The sequence below is a fragment of the Anomaloglossus baeobatrachus genome, chromosome 3 (genome assembly GCF_048569485.1).
Source record: "Anomaloglossus baeobatrachus isolate aAnoBae1 chromosome 3, aAnoBae1.hap1, whole genome shotgun sequence".
NCBI classification, from domain to species: Eukaryota; Metazoa; Chordata; class Amphibia; order Anura; family Aromobatidae; genus Anomaloglossus; species Anomaloglossus baeobatrachus.
The window spans coordinates 35822839-35848918 of record NC_134355.1 but is presented as its reverse complement, the minus strand read 5'-3'; the positions used below and the strand labels follow the sequence as shown (position 1 = coordinate 35848918).

General features: G+C 43.8%; 1 protein-coding gene across 1 annotated transcript in view; it reads left to right on the top strand.

Annotated features, from left to right (window-relative positions):
• SPATA17 (spermatogenesis associated 17) overlaps positions 1-26080 on the top strand; it is a 272661-nt gene that overhangs the window by 5547 nt on the left and 241034 nt on the right. The window contains exons 2-3 of the mRNA XM_075337985.1: positions 2019-2108; positions 2858-2939. Of these exons, the coding sequence (XP_075194100.1) occupies positions 2019-2108; positions 2858-2939 (172 nt within the window). The remainder of the gene's footprint in view (positions 1-2018; positions 2109-2857; positions 2940-26080) is intronic.

Below are 26080 nucleotides of genomic sequence, written 5' to 3'. Positions count from 1 at the left end.
ACATCTGCTCCCCACAATCTTCTTATAATGGAGGAGGGGGTGCAATGGGCGCCAGAATGATCGCGATACAGAATTGCACCATTTAATTGCACCCATACCCCTCAGATATTTGAGTTGGGGGGTAATAGTTAAATCTGAGCCCCCCCCCGATATCTGCACCCTGCAATCACACCATCATTCCCATCTTGTAAATACAAGCATTTCTCAAATTTACTGTTTATTAAAACTTGCGATATTAACACTTTTTTATTTTTCCTAAAGCTTGTTGCCTAGGAGACCGACCACCGCTGTATTCTAACAGCGGTAGCCAAACATACAGCGCTTACAAGCTCTATTATAATGAAGCCGGCAGGGAGCGCGCTGCTGCTTCCTAATATCGGCCAGCTTCAGATACAGGCTACAGCGGTGGTCGGTCTCCCAGGCAACAAGCTGTAAACAAAAGTGTGACTAAGGAATGGCTGCAAGTATTTCTAAGCAGTAAATTCAGTCTTACTGCAACCAAAGCGCTGCAACCAATCACACACCGACAAACACTCAGCTCTGGACCCGGGGAGGGGGAATAAAGCACAGGGGTTTTTTTTAACAATTAATGGAGACTATAGGAAAAAAAGATTCTGAAAGGAGGCCTTTAAGGACAGTTTAAGGACACTATTTATTATAGCTCTTTGGTGGTATAATTAATTAATTAGCGCACTGTGGGCAGCATTATTCATAAATTATATATCCACTCTGCAGATACTAGTTATTGAAGGATCCTGATTGCACAATTTATGGGGGCACTCTGGCGACACAATTTATGGAGACACGCTTGAGGCACAATTTTAACGGACACTCTGGTTGCACAAATTATGGGAATATGCTGGCGGCACAATTTATGGGGCCACTCTTGTGGCACAATTTATAGGGACACTCTGGTGGCACAATTTATGGGGGGCACACTTGCACAGTTTATGGGGGCACCCTGATGGCACAATTTATGGGGCATACCCTGGTGGCGCAATTTATGGAGGGCACTCTGGTGGCACACTTTATGGGTGGCACTCTGGCGACACACTTTATGGGGGGCACGATTTATGGGGGAACTCTGGCGGCACACTCTATGTGGGGCGCTCTGGCGGCAAAAGTTATGGGGGCACTCTGGTGGGACAATTTGTGTGGGCACTCTGGCAACACAATTTATGGGGGGCACTCTGGCGGCACAATTCATGGGGCACACCCTGGTGGCGTAATTTATGGGGGGCACTCTGGCGGCACACTTTATGGGGGGCACCCTGGTGACACACTTTATGGGGGGAACTCTGGCGGCACACTTTATGGGAGGTGCTCTGGCGGCAAAAGTTATGGGGGACACTGGTGGGACAATTTATGAGGGCACTCTGGCAGCACAATTTATAGGGGGCACTCTGGTGGCACACTTTATGGGGGGGCACTCTAGCAGCACACTTTATGGGGGGGAACTCTAGTGTCACATTTTATGGGGGGAGCCCTCTAGTGGCACACTTTATGGGTGGAACTCTGTTGGAACAATTTATGGGGGGAACTCTAGCAGCACACTTTATGGGGGGGCACTCTAGCAGCACACTTTATGGGAGGGCACTCTAGCAGCACACTTTATGGGGGGGCACTCTAGTGGCACATTTTATGGGGGGGCCCTCTAGCGGCACACTTTATGGGTGGAACTCTGGGGGAACAATTTATGGGGGGAACTCTAGCGGCACAATTTATGTCTAAAACTAGAGTAAAAAAAACTCAACAAATTCTGCATAGAATTTTCCATGAAAACAGGACTTGTTGTGGTCATTGGCTTGGTTGAAGTTTTGGTACAGTGTGTCATTGTAGGTAAACCTTAGCTCTGGCTCCAGTCCTGGGATCCAGGCTCAGAGCTCTCTCCTTCACCGATACATTGTCACGTACTTCAGATGTGTCAGCAGGACCATGTCAGAATGGGTTTTCAGACTAAAGGGTTCCGGGGTCCTCAGCGGTCATTGTATATAACTATATGTCCTCTCCCCCTGTAGAGAAGCCGAGGAGAACAGACTGCGGGAATATGGCGCGGCCGTGGTGATCCAGAGCTGGGTCCGGGGATGCCGGGTCCGGAGCTACCTCAGGTGAGGGGTGCAGGGGATTTGTAGTCTTGTGAGGTCTAGTCCGGGTTTGTCATTTATGTAAACTTTATGAACACTGTATTAGTCCATATTCTATTCTTCCGCTGCAACAAAAAAATGCACGGTTCAATAGAATCTTTCAAATGTAACCGATTTTTGTACCTTTTTTCTCATAAATCAATAGTGCACATGAAAATAAGTAACTTTTGTAGTAGATCTTATCAGAGAAATCTGCTTCTTTCTCTGCCGGATTACATTGTTCATTAGCAAAATTCTCAATTCTGAGGTCAAATCTGTATTCAGTGAAGACTTTCCCATTACTGAGAGGAGATGGCAGTTGGTGCCGATGAGATTCTATGTAGATAGTCGAGGCGGGGACAAAGCTCACCGATCACGAAAAATGGAGGCAAAAGTTATAACCAAAAGAAAAGATTTTAGAACTCTTAAAACCACATGTATAAAAAACAACAAAAATGCACCTGGTTATGAACAGGGGAAATGGTCCGGACTTGAACAGGTTATATTCATTTAACCGTTAGGATGCCACAATCGGCACTGACTGCGGCATCTAAGCGGTTTTCATTGCACCCCCATCAGCACAGTCACAGCTGTCAGTAATGAGGGAGAATATCGGGATTTCATGCTGCCAATCGTTAGCACTGCCAGACTATGCTGAGAGTCCAGATATATCAGTCCCTCCACCAAGTATATGTGATAGACTGCAATATGATCTTTTTATTTTATCATTTTAGATACCTGAGCAGTATGATGACCGTGATCCAGAAATGGTGGCGTGGATATCAAGCAAGAAAATACTTCAGAAGCAAAGTGAAGGTAATAACTCCTGCCACACAATGACTAGTTTTTCCTGACTAAGGTAGTATAATAGTACTATAGTTATATTCTTGTACATAGGGGCAGTATTATAGTAGTTATATTCTTGTACATAAGAGCAGTATTATAGTAGTTATATTCTTGTACATAGGGGCAGTATTATAGTAGTTATATTCTTGTACATAGGGGCAGTATTATAGTAGTTATATTCCTGTACATAGGGGGCAGTATTGTAGTAGTTATATTCTTGTACAGAGGAGCAGTATTATAGTAAGTATATTCTTGTACATAGGGGCAGTATTATAGTAGTTATATTCTTGTACAGAGGGGCAGTATTATAGTAGTTATATTCCTGTACATAGGGGGCAGTATTGTAGTAGTTATATTCTTGTACAGAGGAGCAGTATTATAGTAAGTATATTCTTGTACATAGGGACAGTATTATAGTAGTTATATTCTTGCACATAGGAGCAGTATTATAGTAGTTATATTCTTGTACATAGGGGCAATATTATAGTAGTTATAGTCTTGTACATAGGAGCAGTATTATAGTAGTTATATTCTTGTACATAGGGGCAGTATTATAGTAGTTATATTCTTGTATATAGGAGCAGTATTATAGTAGTTATATTCTTGTACATAGGGGGCAGTATTATAGTAGCTATATTCTTGTACATAGGAGCAGTATTATAGTAGTTATATTCCTGTACATAGGAGCAGTATTATAGTAGCTATATTCTTATACATAGGGGCAGTATTATAGTAGCTATATTCTTGTACATAGGGGCAGTATTATAGTAGTTATATTCTTGTACATAGGAGGCAGTATTATAGTAGTTATATTCTTGTACATAGTGGCAGTATTATAGTAGTTATATTCTTGTACATAGTGGCAGTATTATAGTAGCTATATTCTTGTACATAGGGGCAGTATTATAGTAGTTATATTCTTGTACATAGGGGCAGTATTATAGTAGCTATATTCTTGTACATAGGGGCAGTATTATAGTAGTTATATTCTTGTACGTAGGAGCAGTATTATAGTAGCTATATTCTTATACATAGGGGCAGTATTATAGTAGTTATATTCTTGTACGTAGGAGCAGTATTATAGTAGCTATATTCTTATACATAGGGGGCAGTATTATAGTAGTTATATTCTTGTACATAGTGGCAGTATTATAGTAGTTATATTCTTGTACATAGGGGCAGTATTATAGTAGTTATATTCTTGTACATAGTGGCAGTATTATAGTAGTTATATTCTTGTACATAGGGGCAGTATTATAGTAGTTATATTCTTGTATATAGCGGCAGTATTATAGTAGTTATATTCTTGTACATAAATGCAGTATTATAGTAGTTATATTCTTGTACATAAATGCAGTATTATAGTAGTTATATTCTTGTACATAGGAGCAGTATTATAGTAGTTATATTTTTGTACATAGGAGCAGTATTATAGTAGTTATATTCTTGTATATATGGGGCAGTATTATAGTAGTTATATTCTTGTACATAGGGGCAGTATTATAGTAGTTATATTCTTGTATATAGCGGCAGTATTATAGTAGTTATATTCTTGTACATAAATGCAGTATTATAGTAGTTATATTCTTGTACATAAATGCAGTATTATAGTAGTTATATTCTTGTACATAGGAGCAGTATTATAGTAGTTATATTTTTGTACATAGGAGCAGTATTATAGTAGTTATATTCTTGTATATATGGGGCAGTATTATAGTAGTTATATTCTTGTACATAGGGGCAGTATTATAGTAGTTATATTCTTGTATATAGCGGCAGTATTATAGTAGTTATATTCTTGTACATAAATGCAGTATTATAGTAGTTATATTCTTGTACATAAATGCAGTATTATAGTAGTTATATTCTTGTACATAGGAGCAGTATTATAGTAGTTATATTTTTGTACATAGGAGCAGTATTATAGTAGTTATATTCTTGTATATATGGGGCAGTATTATAGTAGTTATATTCTTGTACATAGGGGCAGTATTATAGTAGTTATATTCTTGTACATTGGGGCAGTATTATAGTAGTTATATTCTTGTACATAGGGCCAGTATTATAGTAGTTATATTCTTGTACAAAGGAGCAGTATTATAGTAGTTATATTCTTGTATATATGGGGCAGTATTATAGTAGTTATATTCTTGTACATAGGGGCAGTATTATAGTCGTTATATTCTTGTACATATGGGGCAGTATTATAGTAGTTATATTCTTGTACATAGGGGGCAGTATTATAGTAGTTATATTCTTGTATATATGGGGCAGTATTATAGTAGTTATATTCTTGTATATATGGGGCAGTATTATAGTAGTTATATTCTTGTACATAGGGGCAGTATTATAGTAGTTATATTCTTGTACATTGGGGCAGTATTATAGTAGTTATATTCTTGTACATAGGGCCAGTATTATAGTAGTTATATTCTTGTACAAAGGAGCAGTATTATAGTAGTTATATTCTTGTATATATGGGGCAGTATTATATTAGTTATATTCTTGTACATAGGGGCAGTATTATAGTCGTTATATTCTTGTACATATGGGGCAGTATTATAGTAGTTATATTCTTGTACATAGGGGGCAGTATTATAGTAGTTATATTCTTGTACATGGGGCAGTATTATAGTAGTTATATTCTTGTACATAGGAGCAGTATTATAGTAGTTATATTCTTGTACATAGGAGCAGTATTATAGTAGTTATATTCTTGTATATATGGGGCAGTATTATAGTAGTTATATTCTTGTACATAGGGGCAGTATTATAGTAGTTATATTCTTGTACATAGGGAGCAGTATTATAGTAGTTATATTCTTGTACATGGGGCAGTTTTATAGTAGTTATATTCTTGTACATAGGAGCAGTATTATAGTAGTTATATTCTTGTATATATGGGGCAGTATTATAGTCGTTATATTCTTGTACATAGGGGCAGTATTATAGTCGTTATATTCTTGTACATAGGGGGCAGTATTATAGTCGTTATATTCTTGTACAGAGGGGCAGTATTATAGTAGTTATATTCTTTCACCTAGTGGCCAGTATTATACAGTTGAATCCCTTAGTTTCCCTCCGCTTTCTATAAAGACACATCCGCAGGTTTTTCCCTTCGCTCTCTATACAGACACATCTGCAGGTTTTTCTCACTATCTGACATGAAATCAGAATAAACCTTTCCATTTTCGGTCAATTAGGAACCAAAATTATTTATATTTGCCAAATGCCAGAATAATGAGAGAGAGCATGTTTTATGGCATTTTTATTACTTTCTGCACAGTGAAGTTTCCCTCCGTGTCATTAGTATTTGGTGGCACTTACACTGTATGACTTGGGTGACACGTTTTGGATCCTGCCACAAGCTTCTCACAATAGTTGGTGGAATTTGGACCGATTCCTCCTGACAGAGCTGGTGTAATGGAGCCATGTTTATAGGTCACCTTCCTCACACCGGCCTTTTCAGATTTACCCATAAATTTTCAATCCGACAAGAATTAAATCCAGCAGATCTCAGGCAGGAATAGGTTAAAAAATCCTTTTTCTTATTTCTTTAAAAATTCATGACAGATGGCAACCAACAGAAACAAGACATTTTACCAACGCGTTTCGACAGAAAAAATATCACTAAGTCTTATTCATGGACAAGACTTACCGATATTTTTTCTGGCAAAACGCATTGGATCGTGTCTTGTTTCTTGTCTTGTTTCTGTTGGATGCCATCTGTCATGAATTTTTAAAGAAATAATAAAAAGGATTTTTTTAACCTATTCCTGCCTGCCTGAGATCCGCTGGATTTAATTCTTGTCTTGGATTCTGCTGGGATTTCCGTGCGGACCACGTGGTACACTCCAGACCTGGACTATGGTGAGCTGGCTACTTGTTTATATTCATAAATTTTCAATAGGATTGAGATCAGGGCTTTGTGATGGCCACTGCAAAACATTGACTTTGTTTTCCTTAAGCCACTTTGTAACCAGTTTGGCAGTAGCTTCGGGTCATTGTCCATGTGGAAGACCCATTTCCACCAAAGCTTTAAGTTCCTGGCTGACGTCTTGAGATGTTCTTCAGTATTGTCACATAATCTTCTCGCCTCATGATGCCATCTATTTTGTGAAGTGCACCACTCCCTCCTGCAGCAAAACAACCCCACATTCTGATGCTGCCACCTCCATGTCTCACAGTTGGGATGGTGTTCTTAGGTTTCAAAGCTTCTTCCTTTTTGGTCCAGACATAACAATGGTCATTATGGCCAAACAATTCAATCTTAGTTTTGTCAGTCCACGGGACATGTCTCCAAAAATAAAGGTCTTTGTTCCTTTGTGCATTTACGAACATTAATCTGGCTTTTTTATGTTTCTTTTGGAGTAATGGCTTCTTCCTGGCAGAGTGGCCTTTCAGCCCATATTAATACAGTACTTGTACTGTGGATAATGACACAATCTTACCAGGTTCCGCCAGCATCTTCACAAGGTCTTTTGCTTTTGTTCTTGGGTTGATATGCACATGTCTGACCAAAGCACGATCAGCTCTGGTATACAGAACCTGTCTCCTTCCTGAGCGGTATGATGGCTGGACGTTCCCATCTTTTTTGTACTTGTGTTTAATTGTTTGTACAGATGAATGAGGCACCTTCAGGTATCTGAAGATTGCACCCAAGGATGAACCAGACTTGTACAAATCCACAATTCTCTTTCTGAGATCTTGGCTGATTTCTTTTTACTTTCCCATGATGCTACACAGAGAAGCAGTGTGTTTCAGGTGTGCATTAAAATACATCCACAGGTGCGTCTCTAATTAACTCAGATGTTGCCAATAAACCTATCAGAAGCTTCCAAAGACATGACATCAATTTTTTTTCCCGACTATCATTACACTATATGATAAAATGGATGGTGATGTCATTAAAAAGTACAAGTCATCCTGGAAAACACAAGCCCTCTTAAGGCTATGTCGACAGAAAAAAGAATAAAGTTATGGCTTTTGGAATAAAGGAAGGAAAAAGTGAAAGTGCAAAAATGAAAAATTGCTCGCACCTTAACATGTTAGTGTTAATAATAATGCCCTCTCCGTGTCTCCTCATAGTATTCATGCCCTCTCGGTGTCTCCTCATAGTAATCATGCCCCCTCTGTGTCTCCTCATAGTAATCATGCCCCCTCTGTGTCTCCTCATAGTAATCATGCCCCCTCTGTGTCTCCTCATAGTAATCATGCCCCCTCTGTGTCTCCTCATAGTAATCATGCCCCCTCTGGGTCTCCTCATAGTAATCATGCCCCCTCTGTGTCTCCTCATAGTAATCATGCCCCCTCTGTGCTTCCTCATAGTAATCATGCCCCCTCTGTGCTTCCTCATAGCAATCATGCCCCCTCTGTGCTTCCCCATAGTAATCATGCCGCCTCTGTGTCTCCTCATAGTAATCATGCCCTCTCTGTGTCTCCTCATAGTAATCATGCCCCCTCTGTGCTTCCTCATAGTAATCATGCCCCCTCTGTGCTTCCCCATAGTAATCATGCCCCCTCTGTGCTTCCTCATAGTAATCATGCCCCCTCTGTGTCTCCTCATAGTAATCATGCCCTCTCTGTGTCTCCTCATAGTAATAATGTCCCGTCTGTGTTTCCTCATAGTAATCATGTCCCCTCTGTGTCTTCTCATAGTAATAATGCCCCCTCTGTGCTTCCTCATAGTAATCATGCCCCCTCTGTGCTTCCCCATAGTAATAATGCCCCCTCTGTGTCTCCTCATAGTAATCATGCCCCCTCTGTGCTTCCTCATAGTAATCATGCCCCCTCTGTGCTTCCCCATAGTAATCATGCCCCCTCTGTGCTTCCCCATAGTAATCATGCCCCCTCTGTGCTTCCTCATAGTAATCATGCCCCCTCTGTGTCTCCTCATAGTAATCATGCCCTCTCTGTGTCTCCTCATAGTAATAATGTCCCGTCTGTGTTTCCTCATAGTAATCATGCCCCCTCTGTGTCTTCTCATAGTAATAATGCCCCCTCTGTGCTTCCTCATAGTAATCATGCCCCCTCTGTGCTTCCCCATAGTAATAATGCCCCCTCTGTGTCTCCTCATAGTAATCATGCCCCCTCTGTGCTTCCTCATAGTAATCATGCCCCCTCTGTGCTTCCCCATAGTAATCATGCCCCCTCTGTGCTTCCTCATAGTAATCATGCCCCCTCTGTGTCTCCTCATAGTAATCATGCCGCCTCTGTGTCTCCTCATAGTAATTATACCCCCTCTGTGTCTCCTCATAGTAATAATGTCCCGTCCGTGTTTCCTCATAGTAATCATGCCCCCTCTGTGTCTCCTCATAGTAATCATGCCCCCTCTGTGCTTCCTCATAGTAATCATGCCCCCTCTGTGCTTCCCCATAGTAATAATGCCCCCTCTGTGTCTCCTCATAGTAATCATGCCGCCTCTGTGTCTCCTCATAGTAATTATACCCCCTCTGTGTCTCCTCATAGTAATAATGTCCCGTCCGTGTTTCCTCATAGTAATCATGCCCCCTCTGTGTCTCCTCATAGTAATTATACCCCCTCTGTGTCTCCTCATAGTAATAATGTCCTGTCCGTTTTTCCTCATAGTAATCATGCCCCCTCTGTGTCTTCTCATAGTAATAATGCCCTTTCTATGTCCCCTCATAGTAATAATGCCCCCTCTGTATCCCCTCATAGTAATAATGCCCCCTCTGTGTCCTCTCATAGTTATAATGCCCTCTCTGTGTCCCCTTATAGTAATAATTCCCCCTCTGGGTCCATTCTGTGTATTCCTTATGTGCACATTGTCCTGTTTGCAGATTAATCACCCCCTGCTGGGCTTTTGTCCCTTAGTCTGGGGGAGAGGGGACTGGGATCCACCCAAACTCTCTGCTTACCTGGGAGATTATTCAGTCTGCCTGAGAACTTCAAGAGAGAAGCAGGAAGATTCATCCTCTGTGGGAGAAGCTCAGGCTCCCCAGAGAGACTCGGACATTTATCGCTTACTGGACTGTATATGTGTTTCTGGACTATTTTACCCTCTATATGGTGTATTATTTTATAGACCATCTGATTTTGCTTGGAATAAATGTTCTTTTGGATTTTTCAATCATCTCTTGCTTTGTTGATTGTGTGATACCGGAGAAAGATCCCATGACACCAACTTTCACAGATGGGTTTTATCAAATGGTTCTCTTAAATATAATGAATTTTGCAATGTACTGCTTGTTAACATTTTCATCCGTTCTTGAGATATTAACACTTCTCTTTTGTTTACAGCTCATTGCCTTGGAGACCGACCACCGCTGCTATACAGCAGAACATGTGCAGTGCTTACAAACTCTCTTCTTTTGAGTTTCTAAGCACTGTTTTGAAGCTGTCCAGTATGGCTGGGGAGTGCTGTTATCGAATAATTGCCAACCATTTTCAGGGCTGTGCTAACAAGCTAGACAGCAGCTGTGGTCGGTCTCCTAGGCTTGACATTTTAATATGCAGTAAATTGAAAAAATGCTTGTGTCACGGGGTCCTTCTCCCATATCACACAATCAACAGAGCGAGAGATGGATGAGCAATCCAAAGAACATTTATTGCCAAGCAAATCAAATGGTCCATACAATAATCCACCACACAGAGGGTAAAATAGTCCAGAAACACGAATATAGTCCAGTAAGCGATAAATGTCCAGGTTTCTCTGAGAAGCCGCAGTTTCTGCCCTGAGGATCAATCTTAAGGGTGCCTTACACGCTGCGACATCGCTAGTGATTGCTAGCGATGTCGCGAGCAATAGCACCCGCCCCCGTTGTTTGTGCGACATGTGGTGATCGCTGCCGTAGCGAACAATATCACTATGGCAGCGTCACACGCACATACCTGTTCAGCGACGTCGCTGTGGCCGCTGAGCAATCCCTCCTTCAAGGGGGAGGTGCGTTCAGCGTCACAGTAACGTCACAGCGGCATCACTAAGCGGCCGCCCAATTGAAGAGGAGGGGAGGAGATGAGCGGCCGGAACATGCCGCCCATCTCCTTCCTTCCTCCTTTCCGGTGGACGCAGGTAGGATGATGTTCGTCGTTCCTGCGGTGTCACACACAGCGATGTGTGATGCCGCAGGAACGACGAACAATCTGTGGAATGAAACACCAACGACATTATGATTAGGAGCGATGCGTCAACGATCAATGATTTTTGCCATTTTTGCGATCGTTGATCGTCGCTCCTAGCTGTCACACACTGCAATGTCGCTAACGATGCCTGATGTGCGTCACAAACACCGTGACCCCGACGATATATCGTTAGCGATGTCGCAGCGTGTAAAGCACCCTTTAGTCCTTCTCTCTTCTCCTGCTCAGTCATATTAACTAGTCCTCACTTAAAACAGCGAGTTTGGGAGTATCCAGGCCCCCTCCCCCAGACTTAGGAACAATGGCCTGGCTGTCAGGCTACCACCAGGGGGAGCTGGAGCCCTTCAGGAAAAGACACTACCCAGAGCTGAATCAGCATGGAGATGGACACACAGTGTGTGCTGGAGCACTGCCCTGCAGAGTCAGGCAGGCCAGGTCATACACAGTATGGTAAGACAGAAGACTGGAGGAACGAGCAAAAGTGGGGTTGAGGTCAGGCCAAGGTCAGTACCAGAGGAAACAACCGAGTGGGGAGGAAGGAGAAGGAGGAAGGTGAAGGGGGAACGACTGGGGCTAATTGTGGGAAGCAAGGAGGTGGAACGGAACACAGACAGAGCACAGGGGAAGGACGGATCAGGAAACACTTACAGGGACCAGCAATCACAGGCAAAGCAGCGCTAAGCTTATAGCCGGCGCTGGTTAACCGGAGATGACAGAATTTAAAGCATCCAAGCTCCGGAAGTGAGGCCCGAGAGAAGGGTCTGCCCCTTAAGGCCCCGTCACACTAAGCAACATCGCTAGCAACATCGCTGCTAACGAACAACTTTTGTGACGTTGCTAGCGATGTTGCTTAGTGTGACATCCAGCAACAACCTGGCCCCTGCTGTGAGGTCGTTGGTTGTTGCTGAATGTCCTGGGCCATTTTTTAGTTGTTGCTGTCCCGCTGTGAAGCACAGATCGCTGTGTGTGACAGCGAGACAGCAACAACTAAATGTGCAGGCAGCAGGAGCCGGCTTCTGCGGAGGCTGGTAACCAATGTAAACATCGGGTAACCAAGAAGCCCTGTCCTTGGTTACCCGATATTTACCTTTGTTACCAGCCTCCGCCGCTCTCACTGTCAGTGCCGGCTCCTGCTCTGTGCACATGTAGCTGCAGCACACATCGGGTTAATTAACCCGATGTGTGCTGTAACTAGGAGAGCAAGGAGCCAGCGCTAAGCATTGTGCGCTGCTCCCTGCTCTGTGCACATTTAGCTGCAGCACACATCGGGTTAATTAACCCGATGTGTGCTGTAACTAGGAGAGCAGGGAGCCAGCGCTAAGCATTGTGCGCTGCTCCCTGCTCTGTGCACATTTAGCTGCAGCACACATCGGGTTAATTAACCCGATGTGTGCTGTAACTAGGAGAGCAAGGAGCCAGCGCTAAGCATTGTGCGCTGCTCCCTGCTCTCTGCACGTGTAGCTCCGTGCGGTGGTAACCAAGGTAAATATCGGGTTGGTTACCCGATATTTACCTTAGTTACCAAGCGCAGCATCTTCCACGCGGCGCTGGGGGCTGGTCACTGGTTGCTGGTGAGCTCACCAGCAACTTGTGTAGCGACGCTCCAGCGATCCCTGCCAGGTCAGGTTGCTGGTGGGATCGCTGGAGCGTCGCAGTGTGACATCTCACCAGCAACCTCCTAGCAACTTACCAGCGATCCCTATCGTTGTTGGGATCGCTGGTAAGTTGCTTAGTGTGACTGGACCTTTAGCCATGTGGACGGGGAGGTGGAACCATGACACTGGCAGGGGTGATTAAAACTGCAAACAGGACAATGTACACACAAGGAATACAGAACGGACAGAACACAACGCCCAAAATACGAACCTGCACAAAATTATACACAACCCCCTCCATATTCCACGATCACAACTTGTATTTACAGGGAGTATCCATCTATGATGATGGGAATAACCTTTTAAGTCTACGTTGTGCAGTGGATTTGGAGCTTTGTATCAGAAAACCTGTTCTCTTATCTATTATAAAGATATATTAGAAAAATCACTCGGCACAAATCTCACCCGACTTGGAGTAAATGAGAAAAGAGGTGGACGTGCACTTTAATCTTGCAGATATCACAGATCGTCAGCCCCCCCCTTCTTATGAGCCCCCCCATCCCCTCCATTGATTTTCCTACTTGCTTCTCTTCTTCCCTTCATTCCTATTGCAGAGATGAATTTGTAGGTCACTTTAAACATTTTCTCCCGCTAATAGCTGGAGAGGTATCAGTTGCCAGCAAACAAGGTAAAGCATATGCACAAAATGCCTGTGATTACTTGTTAATAAATCACCCTAATGATCATATACAAAATTGCGAAATAAAAGTTGCACCGATGCGGAAAATAAAAGCTCATCAGATCGAGCGCCCATATGTGCACAGTAACCGCGCTTTGTCAACATCGCTCTGATCTATCTCCTTTGATTTTTGTCGAGGTAGGAATAGCAGGCTGGTAAGTGCACCCCTGAACAGCCTCCGCGCTCGGGGCCGAGGTCATATGAGAATGGATTAATCTTGCTGTCTGTCCTGGGACGCTCTCGCTCCGCGCGCTGCACTCACTCAGTGACCTTATCGAATCGTTCGGTTTCACGTATCATCATCTCAGTGCAGTTTTCTGTTTCTAAAGACAGCGAGTTTACACATCAAAGTCCCGGCAATGTTATATTCATCTGGTATCAGGGCTATATACTGTCTGCAAGACGGATAAGGTGCAAGTATATACATTGTAATACTGTATATACAGTATATCACACATTTGTGTAAATATTTTATTATATCATTTTATGGGACAACACTGAAGATCTGACCCTGTGATACCATGTACAGTGTCAGTGCGCAGCTTGTATAACAGGTAACTCAACACACAGTCATTAATGTCTAAAAATTGTGGCCAAAGTGTCAATATTTTGTGTGGCCACTATTATTTTTTAGCACTGCCTTAACTCTTTTGGACATGGAGGTCACTAGAGCTTCACAGGAGCAGCTGGATCCTCTTCCACCCTCCATGGTGATATCACAATGCTGGTAGATGTTAGAGACCTTGCGCTCCTACACCTTCCATTTGAGGAGACTCCATAGATCCTCCATAGGGTTCAGGTCTGGAGAAACGTGGCCAGTTCCAACACCTTTATCATCAATTTCTTTAGTAAGGCAGTGGTGTTGTTGGAGGTGTTTGGGGTCATTATAATGTTGGAATATGAAGGGAGGGGGGCGCACGGTGGCTCAGTGGTTAGCACTGCAGTCTTGCAGCACTGAGGTCCTGGGTTCTAGTCCCACTAAGGACTCCATCTGCAAGGAGTTTGTATCTTCTCCCCGTGTTTGTGTGGGTTTCCTCCGCGTTCTCTGGTTTCCTCCCACACTCCAAAAACAGTGATAGGGAACCTAGATTGTGAGCCCCAATGGGGACAGTGTTGCCAATGTATGTAAAGTGCTGTGGAATTAATAGCGCTATATAAATGAATAAAATTATTATTATTATTATCCTGTTCTGCTTCAGTATGTCACAGTACATGTTAAAATTGTCTCTCCAGAGAGGAAGGAGATGAACTCTAGCGCCACCTATTAGAAGTAGCAATCCTAAAAGTCAAAAGTGGCCCTTTAACGAGCTTTTTCATATGACTAAGGATTTATGCCAGATCAGAACCCCAATTTGCAGACACTGTATTTCAGGGTGATTGCTTCTCGTCAATGAAAAGTATGGGATCTAATCTGTCAGTAGTATACGTTGGCATTCATGGTTCCCTCAATGAAATAGAGCTCCCCACAGCCAGCAGCACTCATGCAGCCTCAGACCATGACCCTCCACCACCATGCCTGACTGTAGGCAGGACACACTTCTATTTGTCCTCCTCACCTGGTTTCTACCACACATGATGACACCATCTGAACCAAATAAGTTTATCTTGGTCTCATCTAACAACAGGATGGGTCCAGTAATCCATGTCCTTAGTTTGCTTGTCTTCAGCAATCTGTTTGCAACTTAGTTAGACTTCCTTCTGAGACAACAGCCATGTAGACCAATGTGACACAGTTTGCTGCGCATGGTCTGAGCACTGAAAGGCGAATTCCCCCCAAATGCGGAATATCCCAAAAGCAACTGTAGATCTGGACTCTGGCTTTGGGGTCAAGCAAGGCGTAGTTTGGGTGATGATTGCCTGCAGATATTCTTCTAGGTAATGATATAGGAGATCTACGGTGCCAATTTGTGGGTGCAGGAAGCACAGTTTAAGTGAAGGAGGATGCAAAGGGAAGTTTGTCCTTACAACCCTACAGTTTTCCATCCAATACAAACCAGGAAGACGACATCAGAATGCTGATGGTTTTTCATGTAAAAATTTCAATAAAGCTCTTTGTAAACATAATGCTGATGGACTGTCCTGGCAAGAAGAACCATCCCTCAGGCCGGCCGGACAGTTGAGCAATATGGACTTAAGTTAGGTGGCCAGAGGTCTGTGTAGACCTCATGGCATACTCACTTATTAAGAAGGGGGCAGAGGTGGTGATGGTGTGATATTGTGGGTTGTGTATCATTTTGTGTATGTTCGTGTTTTACGAATGTTGCTCTGTTCATTCTGTGTATTCCTTGTCTTGTTTGCAGGTTAATCAACTTAGCTCCCTTAGCATTTGCATGCCTTTTGTTGAACCCCTACTGACATTTCCTGACTGCCCATTCATTACTCCCCAGCTTTTCAAATACTGTAAATCACCCCCTGTAGTGCCTCTGTCCCTAGGTCTGGGGGTGGGGTGGAGGGGCCTGAAAGCCACCCAACCTGTCTGCTTACTTTTGGATATAGGGATTGTGCTTGAGAAGGACAAGATAGAAGCAGATTCATCCTTTGTCACTGATGCTAAGGCCAACACCCCAGAGAGACTTGGAGAAACCCTGATTCCCCTAGAAAGACTGCTGGAGGAGTGTGACTCATCTCCCGGGGAATTTTTCTCATTTCTGGGCTATTTTACCCTCTGTGTGGTGGATTATTTTATGGACCTTCCGGTTTGCATGTAATAAAGGCTCTTTGTATTATTCACACATCTCTCGCTCTGTTGATTGTGGGATACTGGAGAAGGACCCCGTGACAGGACCTGTTACCAAGTCAAAAGTGCAGTGTTTGCCTCTTGAGTATTATTATTATTTTTTAATCCGCCAAACAGTTTGGAACTTTTAATTTGAAGCAAATTGTTCTGGTTTATTGAAGGGGCGTGGCTCACACAGGCTTCTATGGGGGCGTGTCTTTAAGTTGCATAATTACCCTGTCAGCCACGCCCTCTTGGTATAGACCATAAAAATCAGCACTAAATATAAAGGCCCATATCTTTAGAACCGTATGAAGGATTATAAAAAAATATAACCGTTATTACTCAAGGGAGCAGCTGGAATAAAATAAGAGCAAAAACTTTGGAAACTTATGACAAGTCCTCTCGAAATTTGTCACTGCATATTACTCACACTTCTCTTCACTGCCTAAATATAGGCTAATGATCTGCATAACAACTTCACCTAAGCTTTAATAAATTTGGCATATTGTGTGTTAGGAAGTAGCTGTAGTACCCGGCATTGTCCGAGATAGTAACTAAGTCTCTCTCTGTCTCTCTCCCACTCTCCCTCTCTTTATCTCTCTCTGTCTCCCTCTCTCCTACTCTTCCTCTATGTCATGTATAGGTTCTGCATGAGTTCCCCGTATTTCTGCATGCGTTCCCTATGGTGTCATGTATAGGTTCTGTATGAGTTTCCTACACCGTGTGCAGAATTATTAGGCAAGTTGTATTTTACAGGATTTTTTTTATTATTGATCAACAACTATGTTCTCAATCAACCCAAAAGACTCATAAATATCAATGCTTAATATTTTTGGAAGTTGTAGTGGGGTTTTTTTAGATTTGTCTATCTTAGGAGGATATCTGTTTGTGCAGGTAACTATTACTGTGCAGAATTATTAGTCAACTTAATAAAAACCAAATATATTCCAATCTCACTTGTTTATTTTCACGAGGTAAACCAATATAACTGCACAAAATGTAGAAATAAACATTTCTGACATGCAAAAACAAAACCCCAAAAAATTAGTGACCAATATAGCCCCCTTTCTTTCTGATGACACTCAGCAGCCTACCATCCATAGATTCTGTCATTGCTTGATCTGTTTGCGATCAACATTGTGTGCAGCAGCCACCACAGCCTCCAGACACTGTTCCGAGAGGTGTACTGTTTTCCCTCCCTGTAGATCTCACATTTTATGAGGGACCACAGATTCTCTATGGGGTTTAGATCAGGTGAACAAGGGGGCCATGTCATTATTTTTTCTTCTTTTAGATCTTTACTGGCCAGCCACGCTGTGGAGTACTTGGGTGCATGTGATGGAGCATTGTCCTGCATGAAAATCATGTTTTTCTTGAACGATACCGACTTCTTCCTGTACCACTGCTTGAAGAAGTTGTCTTCCAGAAACTGGCAGTAGGTCTGGGCGTTGAGCTTCACTCCTTCTTCAACCCGAAAAGGTCCCACAAGTTCTTCTTTGATGATACCAGCCCATACCAGTACCCCACCTCCACTTTGCTGGTGTCTGAGTTGGAGTGGAGCTCTCTGCCCTTTACTGATCCAGCCTCTGGCCCATCCATCTGCCCATCAAGTGTCACTCTCATTTCATCAGTCCATAAAACCTTTGAAAAATCAGTCTTAAGATATTTCTTGGCCAAGTCTTGACGTTTTATCTGATGTTTTGTTCAGAGGTGGTGGTTTTTCAGCCTTCCTTACCTTGGCCATGTCCCTGAGTATGGCACACCTTCTGCTTTTAGATACAACAGTAACGTTGCAGCTCTGTAATATTGGCATCTTGGCAGCTTCACGCTTGATTTTCCTCAATTCATGGTCAGTTATTTTGCGCCTTTTTTGCCCAACACGCTTCTTGCGACCCTGTTGGCTATTTGCCATGAAACGCTTGATTGTTCGGTGATCACGCTTCAAAAGTTTGGCGATTTCAAGACTGCGGCATCCCTCTGCAAGACATCTCCCAATTTTTGACTTTTCAGAGCCCGTCAAATCTCTCTTCTGACCCATTTTGCCAAAGTAAAGGAAGTTTCCTAATAATTAAGCCCTCCTTATATAGGGTGTTGATGTCATTACACCGCACCCCTCCTCATTACAGAGATGCACATCACCTGATTTACTTCATTGGTAGTTGGCTCTCAGCCTATACAGCTTGGAGTAGGACGACATGTATAAAAAGCATCATGTGATCAAAATACTCATTTGCCTAATAATTCTGCACACAGTGTGTAGTGTCCTGTCCAATTTCTGTCTGAGTGCCCTGTATTTCTGTATGAGTTCCCTATGGTGTCATGTATAGGCTCTATATGAGTTCCCCATACTTCTGTATGAGTTTCCTATAGTGTTCTGTCTGAGTTCCCCATATTTTTGTAAGAGTTCCCTATGGCGTCATGTTTAGGTTCTGCATGAGTTACCTATGGTATATTGTATAGGTTCTGCATGAGTTCCCTATGGTATATTGTATAGGTTCTGCATGAGTTCCCTATGGTATAATGTATAGGTTTTGCATGCATTCCATATGGTATAATGTTTAGGTTCTGCATGAGTTCCCTATGCTATAATGTTTAGGTTCTGCATGCGTTCCATATGGTATAATGTATAGGTTTTGCATGCATTCCATATGGTGTCATGTATAGGTTCTGCATGAGTTCCCTATGGTATAATGTATAGGTTTTGCATGCATTCCATATGGTGTCATGTATAGGTTCTGCATGAGTTCCCTATGGTATAATGTTTAGGTTCTGCATGAGTTCCCTATGGTATAATGTATAGGTTTTGCATGCATTCCATATGGTATAATGTTTAGGTTCTGCATGAGTTCCCTATGGTATAATGTTTAGGTTCTGCATGCGTTCCATATGGTATAATGTATAGGTTTTGCATGCATTCCATATGGTGTCATGTATAGGTTCTGCATGAGTTCCCTATGGTATAATGTATAGGTTTTGCATGCATTCCATATGGTGTCATGTATAGGTTCTGCATGAGTTCCCTATGGTATAATGTTTAGGTTCTGCATGCGTTCCATATGGTATAATGTATAGGTTTTGCATGCATTCCATATGGTATAATGTTTAGGTTCTGCATGCGTTCCATATGGTATAATGTATAGGTTTTGCATGCATTCCATATGGTGTCATGTATAGGTTCTGCATGCGTTCCATATGGTATAATGTATAGGTTTTGCATGCATTCCTTATGGTGTCATGTATAGGTTCTGCATGAGTTCCCTATGGTATAATGTTTAGGTTCTGCATGCGTTCCATATGGTATAATGTATAGGTTCTGCATGAGTTCCCTATGGTATAATGTATAGGTTTTGCATGCGTTCCATATGGTATAATGTATAGGTTCTGCATGCGTTCCCTATGGTGTCATGTATAGGTTCTGCATGCGTTCCATATGGTATAATGTATATGTTCTGCATGAGTTCCCTATGGTATAATGTATAGGTTCTGCATGCGTTCCATATGGTATAATGTATAGGTTCTGCATGAGTTCTCTATGGTATAATGTATAGGTTCTGCATGCGTTCCATATGGTATAATGTATAGGTTCTGCATGCGTTCCATATGGTATAATGTATAGGTTCTGCATGCGTTCCCTATGGTGTCATGTATAGGTTCTGCAAGTGTTCCATATGGTATAATGTATAGGTTCTGCATGAGTTCCCTATGGTATAATATATAGGTTCTGCATGAGTTCCCTATGGTATAATGTATAGGTTCTGCATGAGTTCCCTATGGTATAATGTATAGGTTCTGCATGAGTTCCCTATGGTATAATGTATAGGTTCTGCATGAGTTCCCTATGGTATAATGTATAGGTTCTGCATGAGTTCCCTATGGTATAATGTATAGGTTCTGCATGAGTTCCCTATGGTATAATGTATAGGTTCTGCATGAGTTCCCTATGGTATAATGTATAGGTTCTGCATGAGTTTCTCGTATTTCTGCATGAGTTCCCTATGGTGTCATGTATAGGTTCTGTGTGAGTTCGCTGTATTTCTATACGAGTTGTATATGGTGTCCTGTACATGTTCTGTATCCTACTTATTTTTCTGCTGTAATTTCACAGATCATTAGTGAATCTTCACCCAAATCCACAGCTACATCTACACGTTACATGCTACAAGTATTTATTAGAACAGATGGGGCTAGGGCTTCATGGCCATATTAACCGTGACTCGAGTCATACGGCAAAGCATCGCAACGTAATCCAAGAAAAGGGAGTTGCATTGTGACCCACTAGCTGCCATGTCCTATGTGAGCACATAAAGTCCCAATCAGTTGGATTTTTTGGTTGTGTTACCCTGCGGGCCGCAGTTACCGCCTTCTCTTGCTTTTTGCTGCCACGTTGCAGCTCCACCAATCTTTACTATGGAACCGGTGCCACGACTAATATTACTTTGTAGCCGGAACCTTGAACGGAATCTAACTTAAAGGGAATTTAACACTTGTTTCGTGTTAAAGGGAATCTGGCGCTAATTGCAAAGTCATGATACCGGCGCGAAACAAACATATCTTCGCAGGGTCCCGAAGTGAACGCTCCTTGAGAGGACACGTAGCGGACCGGCGCCTGCTACTTCTCTATATTTGATACATTTTATAAACAAGTGGATACATTTGAATGGATATTGATACATTGTTTTAGAGGATTTGAACAGTCGACGTCCGGCTGCTACCGCGAGGCTGCGGCGGTGGAAAACATACCATTAAAATGTAGCGGGTAGCAGGACATGGAGTGAAGCGTCCACTCGGAAATGTCACAGGAGTGGCTGAGCATTAATCAAACGCGTGTGTGTAAACAGATAAGTCTTCCGTCTGATTTTAAAGATTTCCGGAGAGGGACATCTCTGAATAGATGAATACACAACACACTGGATATTGCCGGAGGGAGCGAATACAACATTAATCACATTATAATCGCCAGACTGCGAGAATTTATTCCGCAGGTCTCCGTTCTATGCAAAACGCCTGCGTCTCCTTAAATGTTACCTTTTACATACAGATTCGACTCAAGGGGGGGGGGTTATTCTTAAGTCTCTACTCAATTATTGCCATTTTCTTAAAGTGGCGGCCCGATCTGTATTTCCTCCCCTCCATCCACCCCACCGGTTGTTGGTTTATCTTCATCGCTTCCCTGGTAAACAAGGCTTATCATCTGTCCCTGCATTTAATAAGCCCCCTGATCTGTCCCATAAATTATTTCCTCGTTATCCACAAGCGCACCCAATCCCAACCAGCCCTCAATCACTTTCCTAGATGAGAACATAGATCAGGGGCAGCCGCATTCGTTTAGATAGTCATTCATTCCCCGGTAATCCGGATACAGTATGTATATGATAGCGCCCCTACCCCACCGGCCGTAATGCACGGATGCGGGATTGATGAATGAAATCAGCCAGGAGAGATATCTATTAATAATAATAATAAGATGAAAAACAATGAAAAGGTAGATTTATGTGAATCGTAACCTTCAGCTAAAGAGCAAATCCAGTCGACGGTGGTGGAAAGACGTTTTATTTTATTAATCCGGATATGAAGACATTTCCAATTCTCACCTTTAGAAGACCTTTCGTTAACGTTCAGTGTCGCCCTCTGCTGGACAGTGGATTTTGTTTCACTTGAAAAGATGAGTGGGGGAAGGGAAGTGACAACTGATCTGATCACATTTCCAGGTCAGAAGAACAGTTGTCATTTTTCTGTGGTCTGACGAAAAAGAGTCATTGCAGCAATAAGTGTAGGTGTGAAGTGAGGGTGAGGAATGCAGTCAGCGTCATTGCAGCAATAAGTGTAGTTGTGAAGTGAGGGTGAGGAATGCAGTCGGAGTCATTGCAGCGTGGGTGTGAAGTGAGGGTGAGGAATGCAGTCAGCGTCATTGCAGCAATAAGTGTAGTTGTGAAGTGAGGGTGAGGAATGCAGTCGGAGTCATTGCAGCAATAAGTGTGGGTGTGAAGTGAGGGTGAGGAATGCAGTCGGAGTCATTGCTGCAATAAGTGTGGGTGTGAAGTGAGGGTGAGGAGTGCAGTCGGAGTCATTGCAGCAATAAGTGTGGGTGTGAAGTGAGGGTGAGGAATGCAGTCGGAGTCATTGCTGCAATATGTGTGGGTGTGAAGTGAGGGTGAAGAATGCAGTCGGAGTCATTGCTGCAATAAGTGTGGGTGTGAAGTGAGGGTGAAGAATGCAGTCGGAGTCATTGCAGCAATAAGTGTGGGTGTGAAGTGAGGGTGAAGAATGCAGTCGGAGTCATTGCTGCAATAAGTGTGGGTGTGAAGTGAGGGTGAAGAATGCAGTCGGAGTCATTGCTGCAATAAGTGTGGGTGTGAAGTGAGGGTGAAGAATGCAGTCGGAGTCATTGCTGCAATAAGTGTGGGTGTGAAGTGAGAGTGAGGAATGCAGTCGGAGTCATTGCATTAATAAGTGTGGGTGTGAAGTGAGGGTGAGGAATGCAGTCAGCGTCATTGCAGCAATAAGTGTAGGTGTGAAGTGAGGGTGAGGAATGAAGTCGGAGTCATTGCTGCAATAAGTGTGGGTGTGAAGTGAGAGTGAGGAATGCAGTCGGAGTCATTGCATTAATAAGTGTGGGTGTGAAGTGAGGGTGAGGAATGCAGTCAGCGTCATTGCAGCAATAAGTGTGGGTGTGAAGTGAGGGTGAGGAATGCAGTCAGGGTCATTGCAGCAATAAGTGTAGGTGTGAAGTGAGGGTGAGGAGTGCAGTCAGGGTCATTGCAGCAATAAGGCTGCTTTCACACATCCGGTTTTTCTTCTGCGGCACAATCCGGCACTTTGCAGGAAAATCGCAACCGGTTTTTTTTGCTGCCGGTTGCGATTTTCCTGCATAGACTTTAATTAGTGCCGCATTGTGCCGCATGGCCTTGCGCTCCATCCGTTTTTTTCCGCATGCGGCAGATTTAGCCGATGCGGCGGCCGGATGGAACGTTGCCTAGCACGTTTTTTCATGCGGCAAAAAAAAACCGCATCGCGCCGCATTCGGCCGATGCAGCGCATCTCTCAATGCATGCCTATGGCGGCCGGATGCGGCGTGATGCGGCAAATACCGCATCCGGCCGCCGCATGCGGTTTTTGCCACTGCGCATGCTCAGTAGCATGCCGCAAGCGGCAAAAACCGGGCGGGCCGCATGGGAAAAACTTATGCAAAGGATGCGGTGTTTTCACCGCATCCGTTGCATAGCTTCCACAGCCGGATTGAGCCACAGAGCTCAAGCCGGATGTGTGAAAGTAGCCTGAGTGTAGGTGTGAAGTGAGGGTGAGGAATGCAGTCAGGGTCTTTGCAGCAATAAGTGTGGGTGTGAAGTGAGGGTGAGGAGTGCAGTCAGGGTCATTGAAGCAATAAGTGTAGGTGTGAAGTGAGGGTGAGGAATGCAGTCGGAGTCATTGCAGCAATAAGTGTGGGTGTGAAGTGAGGGTGAGGAGTGCAGTTGGAGTCATTGCAGCACTAAGCATCGCCGTGAAGTGAGGGTGAGGAATGCAGTTGTAGTCATTGCAGCAATAAGTGTAGGTGTGAAGTGAGGGTGAGGAATGCAGTTGGAGTCATTGTAGCAATAAGTGTAGACGTGAAGTGAGGGTGAGGAATGCAGTCGGAGTCATTGCAGCAATAAGTGTAGGTGTGAAGTGAGGGTGAGGAATGCAGTCGGAGTCATTGCAGCAATAAGTGTAGGTGTGAAGTGAGGGTGAGGAATGCAGTTGGAGTCATTGTAGCAATAAGTGTAGACGTGAAGTGAGGGTGAGGAATGCAGTCGGAGTCATTGCAGCAATAAGTGCGGGTGTGAAGTGAGGGTGAGGAATGCAGTCGGAGTCATTGCAGCAATAAGTGTGGGTGTGAAGTGAGGGTGAGGGATGCAGTCGGAGTCATTACAGCAATAAGTGTAGGTGTGAGGGTGAGGAATGAAGTCGGAGTCATTGCAGCAATAAGTGTGGATGTGAAGTGAGGGTGAGGAATGCAGTCGGAGTCATTGCTGCAATAAGTGTGGGTGTGAAGTGAGGGTGAGGAATGAAGTCGGAGTCATTGCAGCAATAAGTGTGGGTGTGAAGTGAGGGTGAGGGATGCAGTCGGAGTCATTACAGCAATAAGTGTAGGTGTGAGGGTGAGGAATGAAGTCGGAGTCATTGCAGCAATAAGTGTGGGTGTGAAGTGAGGGTGAGGAATGCAGTCGGAGTCATTGCTGCAATAAGTGTGGGTGTGAAGTGAGGGTGAGGAATGAAGTCAGAGTCATTGCAGCAATCAGTGTGGGTGTGAAGTGAGGGTGAGGAATGCAGTCAGAAAGGCAGGTGGTCTGGAAAAGGAATGATATTTTATTCTTGCTGCATTTCCAGCCTTTACTTGTAGATAGAACATATTGTTGTGCCATTAACAACTATGGACAAGAATTTGCCACTGCTAGGTAATGCAGAGGACCACAGGACCCTTATTCACCAAAATATTGGAGGTTCATGGTCTCCAGACCAGAGCCCTGCGGGTCGCCTTTTAACTGCCGGCAGCTGCTTTTTTGATTTATCAACCCGGCATGACATCATGCTTTCAAATGTGACATCATGTAAGACCAACTAATCAAAATAGAAGCTATGGATGCTTGCAAGTAGCGGGAGGTTCACAGGGCTTTGGTCTGGTGACCACAGACCACCAATATTCTGCTGGACAAGGGTCTTGCAAATCCTTTTCTAGACAGTACAGGAGTCCCAACCATTAGTTGATTGTGACGTGGTTTGAGACCCAAATAATGTTGGACTAATGAAACCCCTTCGACAAGGTGAGCGGGTATATTGGAAGGTTTTTGTGGCCTACACACTAGCCTCAGGCCATCAGTGTGATGTTAGCAGGGCCTATGGGGTACTTTGCACGTTGCGACATCGCTACTGCGATGTCGTCGGGGTCAAATCGAAAGTGACGCACATCCGGCGCCAGTAACGACGTCGCAACGTGTAAAGCCTAGATGCGCCGATAAACAATCGCAAAAGCGTCGTAAATCGGTGATCTGTGTAGTGTCGGTCATTTTCAGAATTTCGCTGCAGCGACAGGTACGATGTTGTTCCTCGTTCCTGCGGCAGCACACATCGCTGTGTATGAAGCCGCAGGAGCGAGGAACATCAGCTTACCTGCCTCCACCGGCTATGCGGAAAGAAGGAGGTGGGCGGGATGTTTACATCCCGCTCATCTCCGCCCCTCCACTTCTATTGGCCGCCTGCCGTGTGACGTCGCTGTGACTCCGCACGACCCGCCCCCTTAGGAAGGAGGCGGATTGCCGGCAAGAGCAACGTTGCAGGGCAGGTAAGTGCGTGTGAAGCTGACGTAGCGATAATGTTCGCTACGGCAGCTATCACAAGATATCGCATGTGCGACGGGGGCGGGGACTATCGCGCTCGGCATCGCTAGCATCAGCTAGCGATGTCGCAGCGTGCAAAGTACCCCTAAAGGCCACTTTAGGAGGGCCAATCTAGACAGGTAAAAAAGGAGACCTAATGTATGCAGGCCAATATGCACCTGTTTAGTGGGCTGTTTAGACATCCGTGCACACAAAAGAATAGGGGAATCTGTCATCAGGTTTTAATATGTAAGCTGAAGAGAGCATGCTACAAGGGTTAACACAGAGAATTCAGGGATGCCTGTCTTGTAAAGGTCCGATCTGTTGCTTATTTGCTATGTTTGTATAAAGTAGCAGAACTTCTCATTGCTGTGATACAGATTCATGCACATGGCAGCCCGCGACTCTGATCAACACCTCACTATCAATGCTCAATCTCTATTGAGAGCCTGGTGAGGGCGGAACAGCTCTTTCAGCTCTGCTGCATTGCTCATTGCTAAATCTAAAAATTGGGATTGTGTCAGAACGGCTGCTCTTAGTAATGTAAGTGATACATCTTTGGATTCAGGGTCTCATTGCCTACATCATGCTGCTATCACATGAGTTAG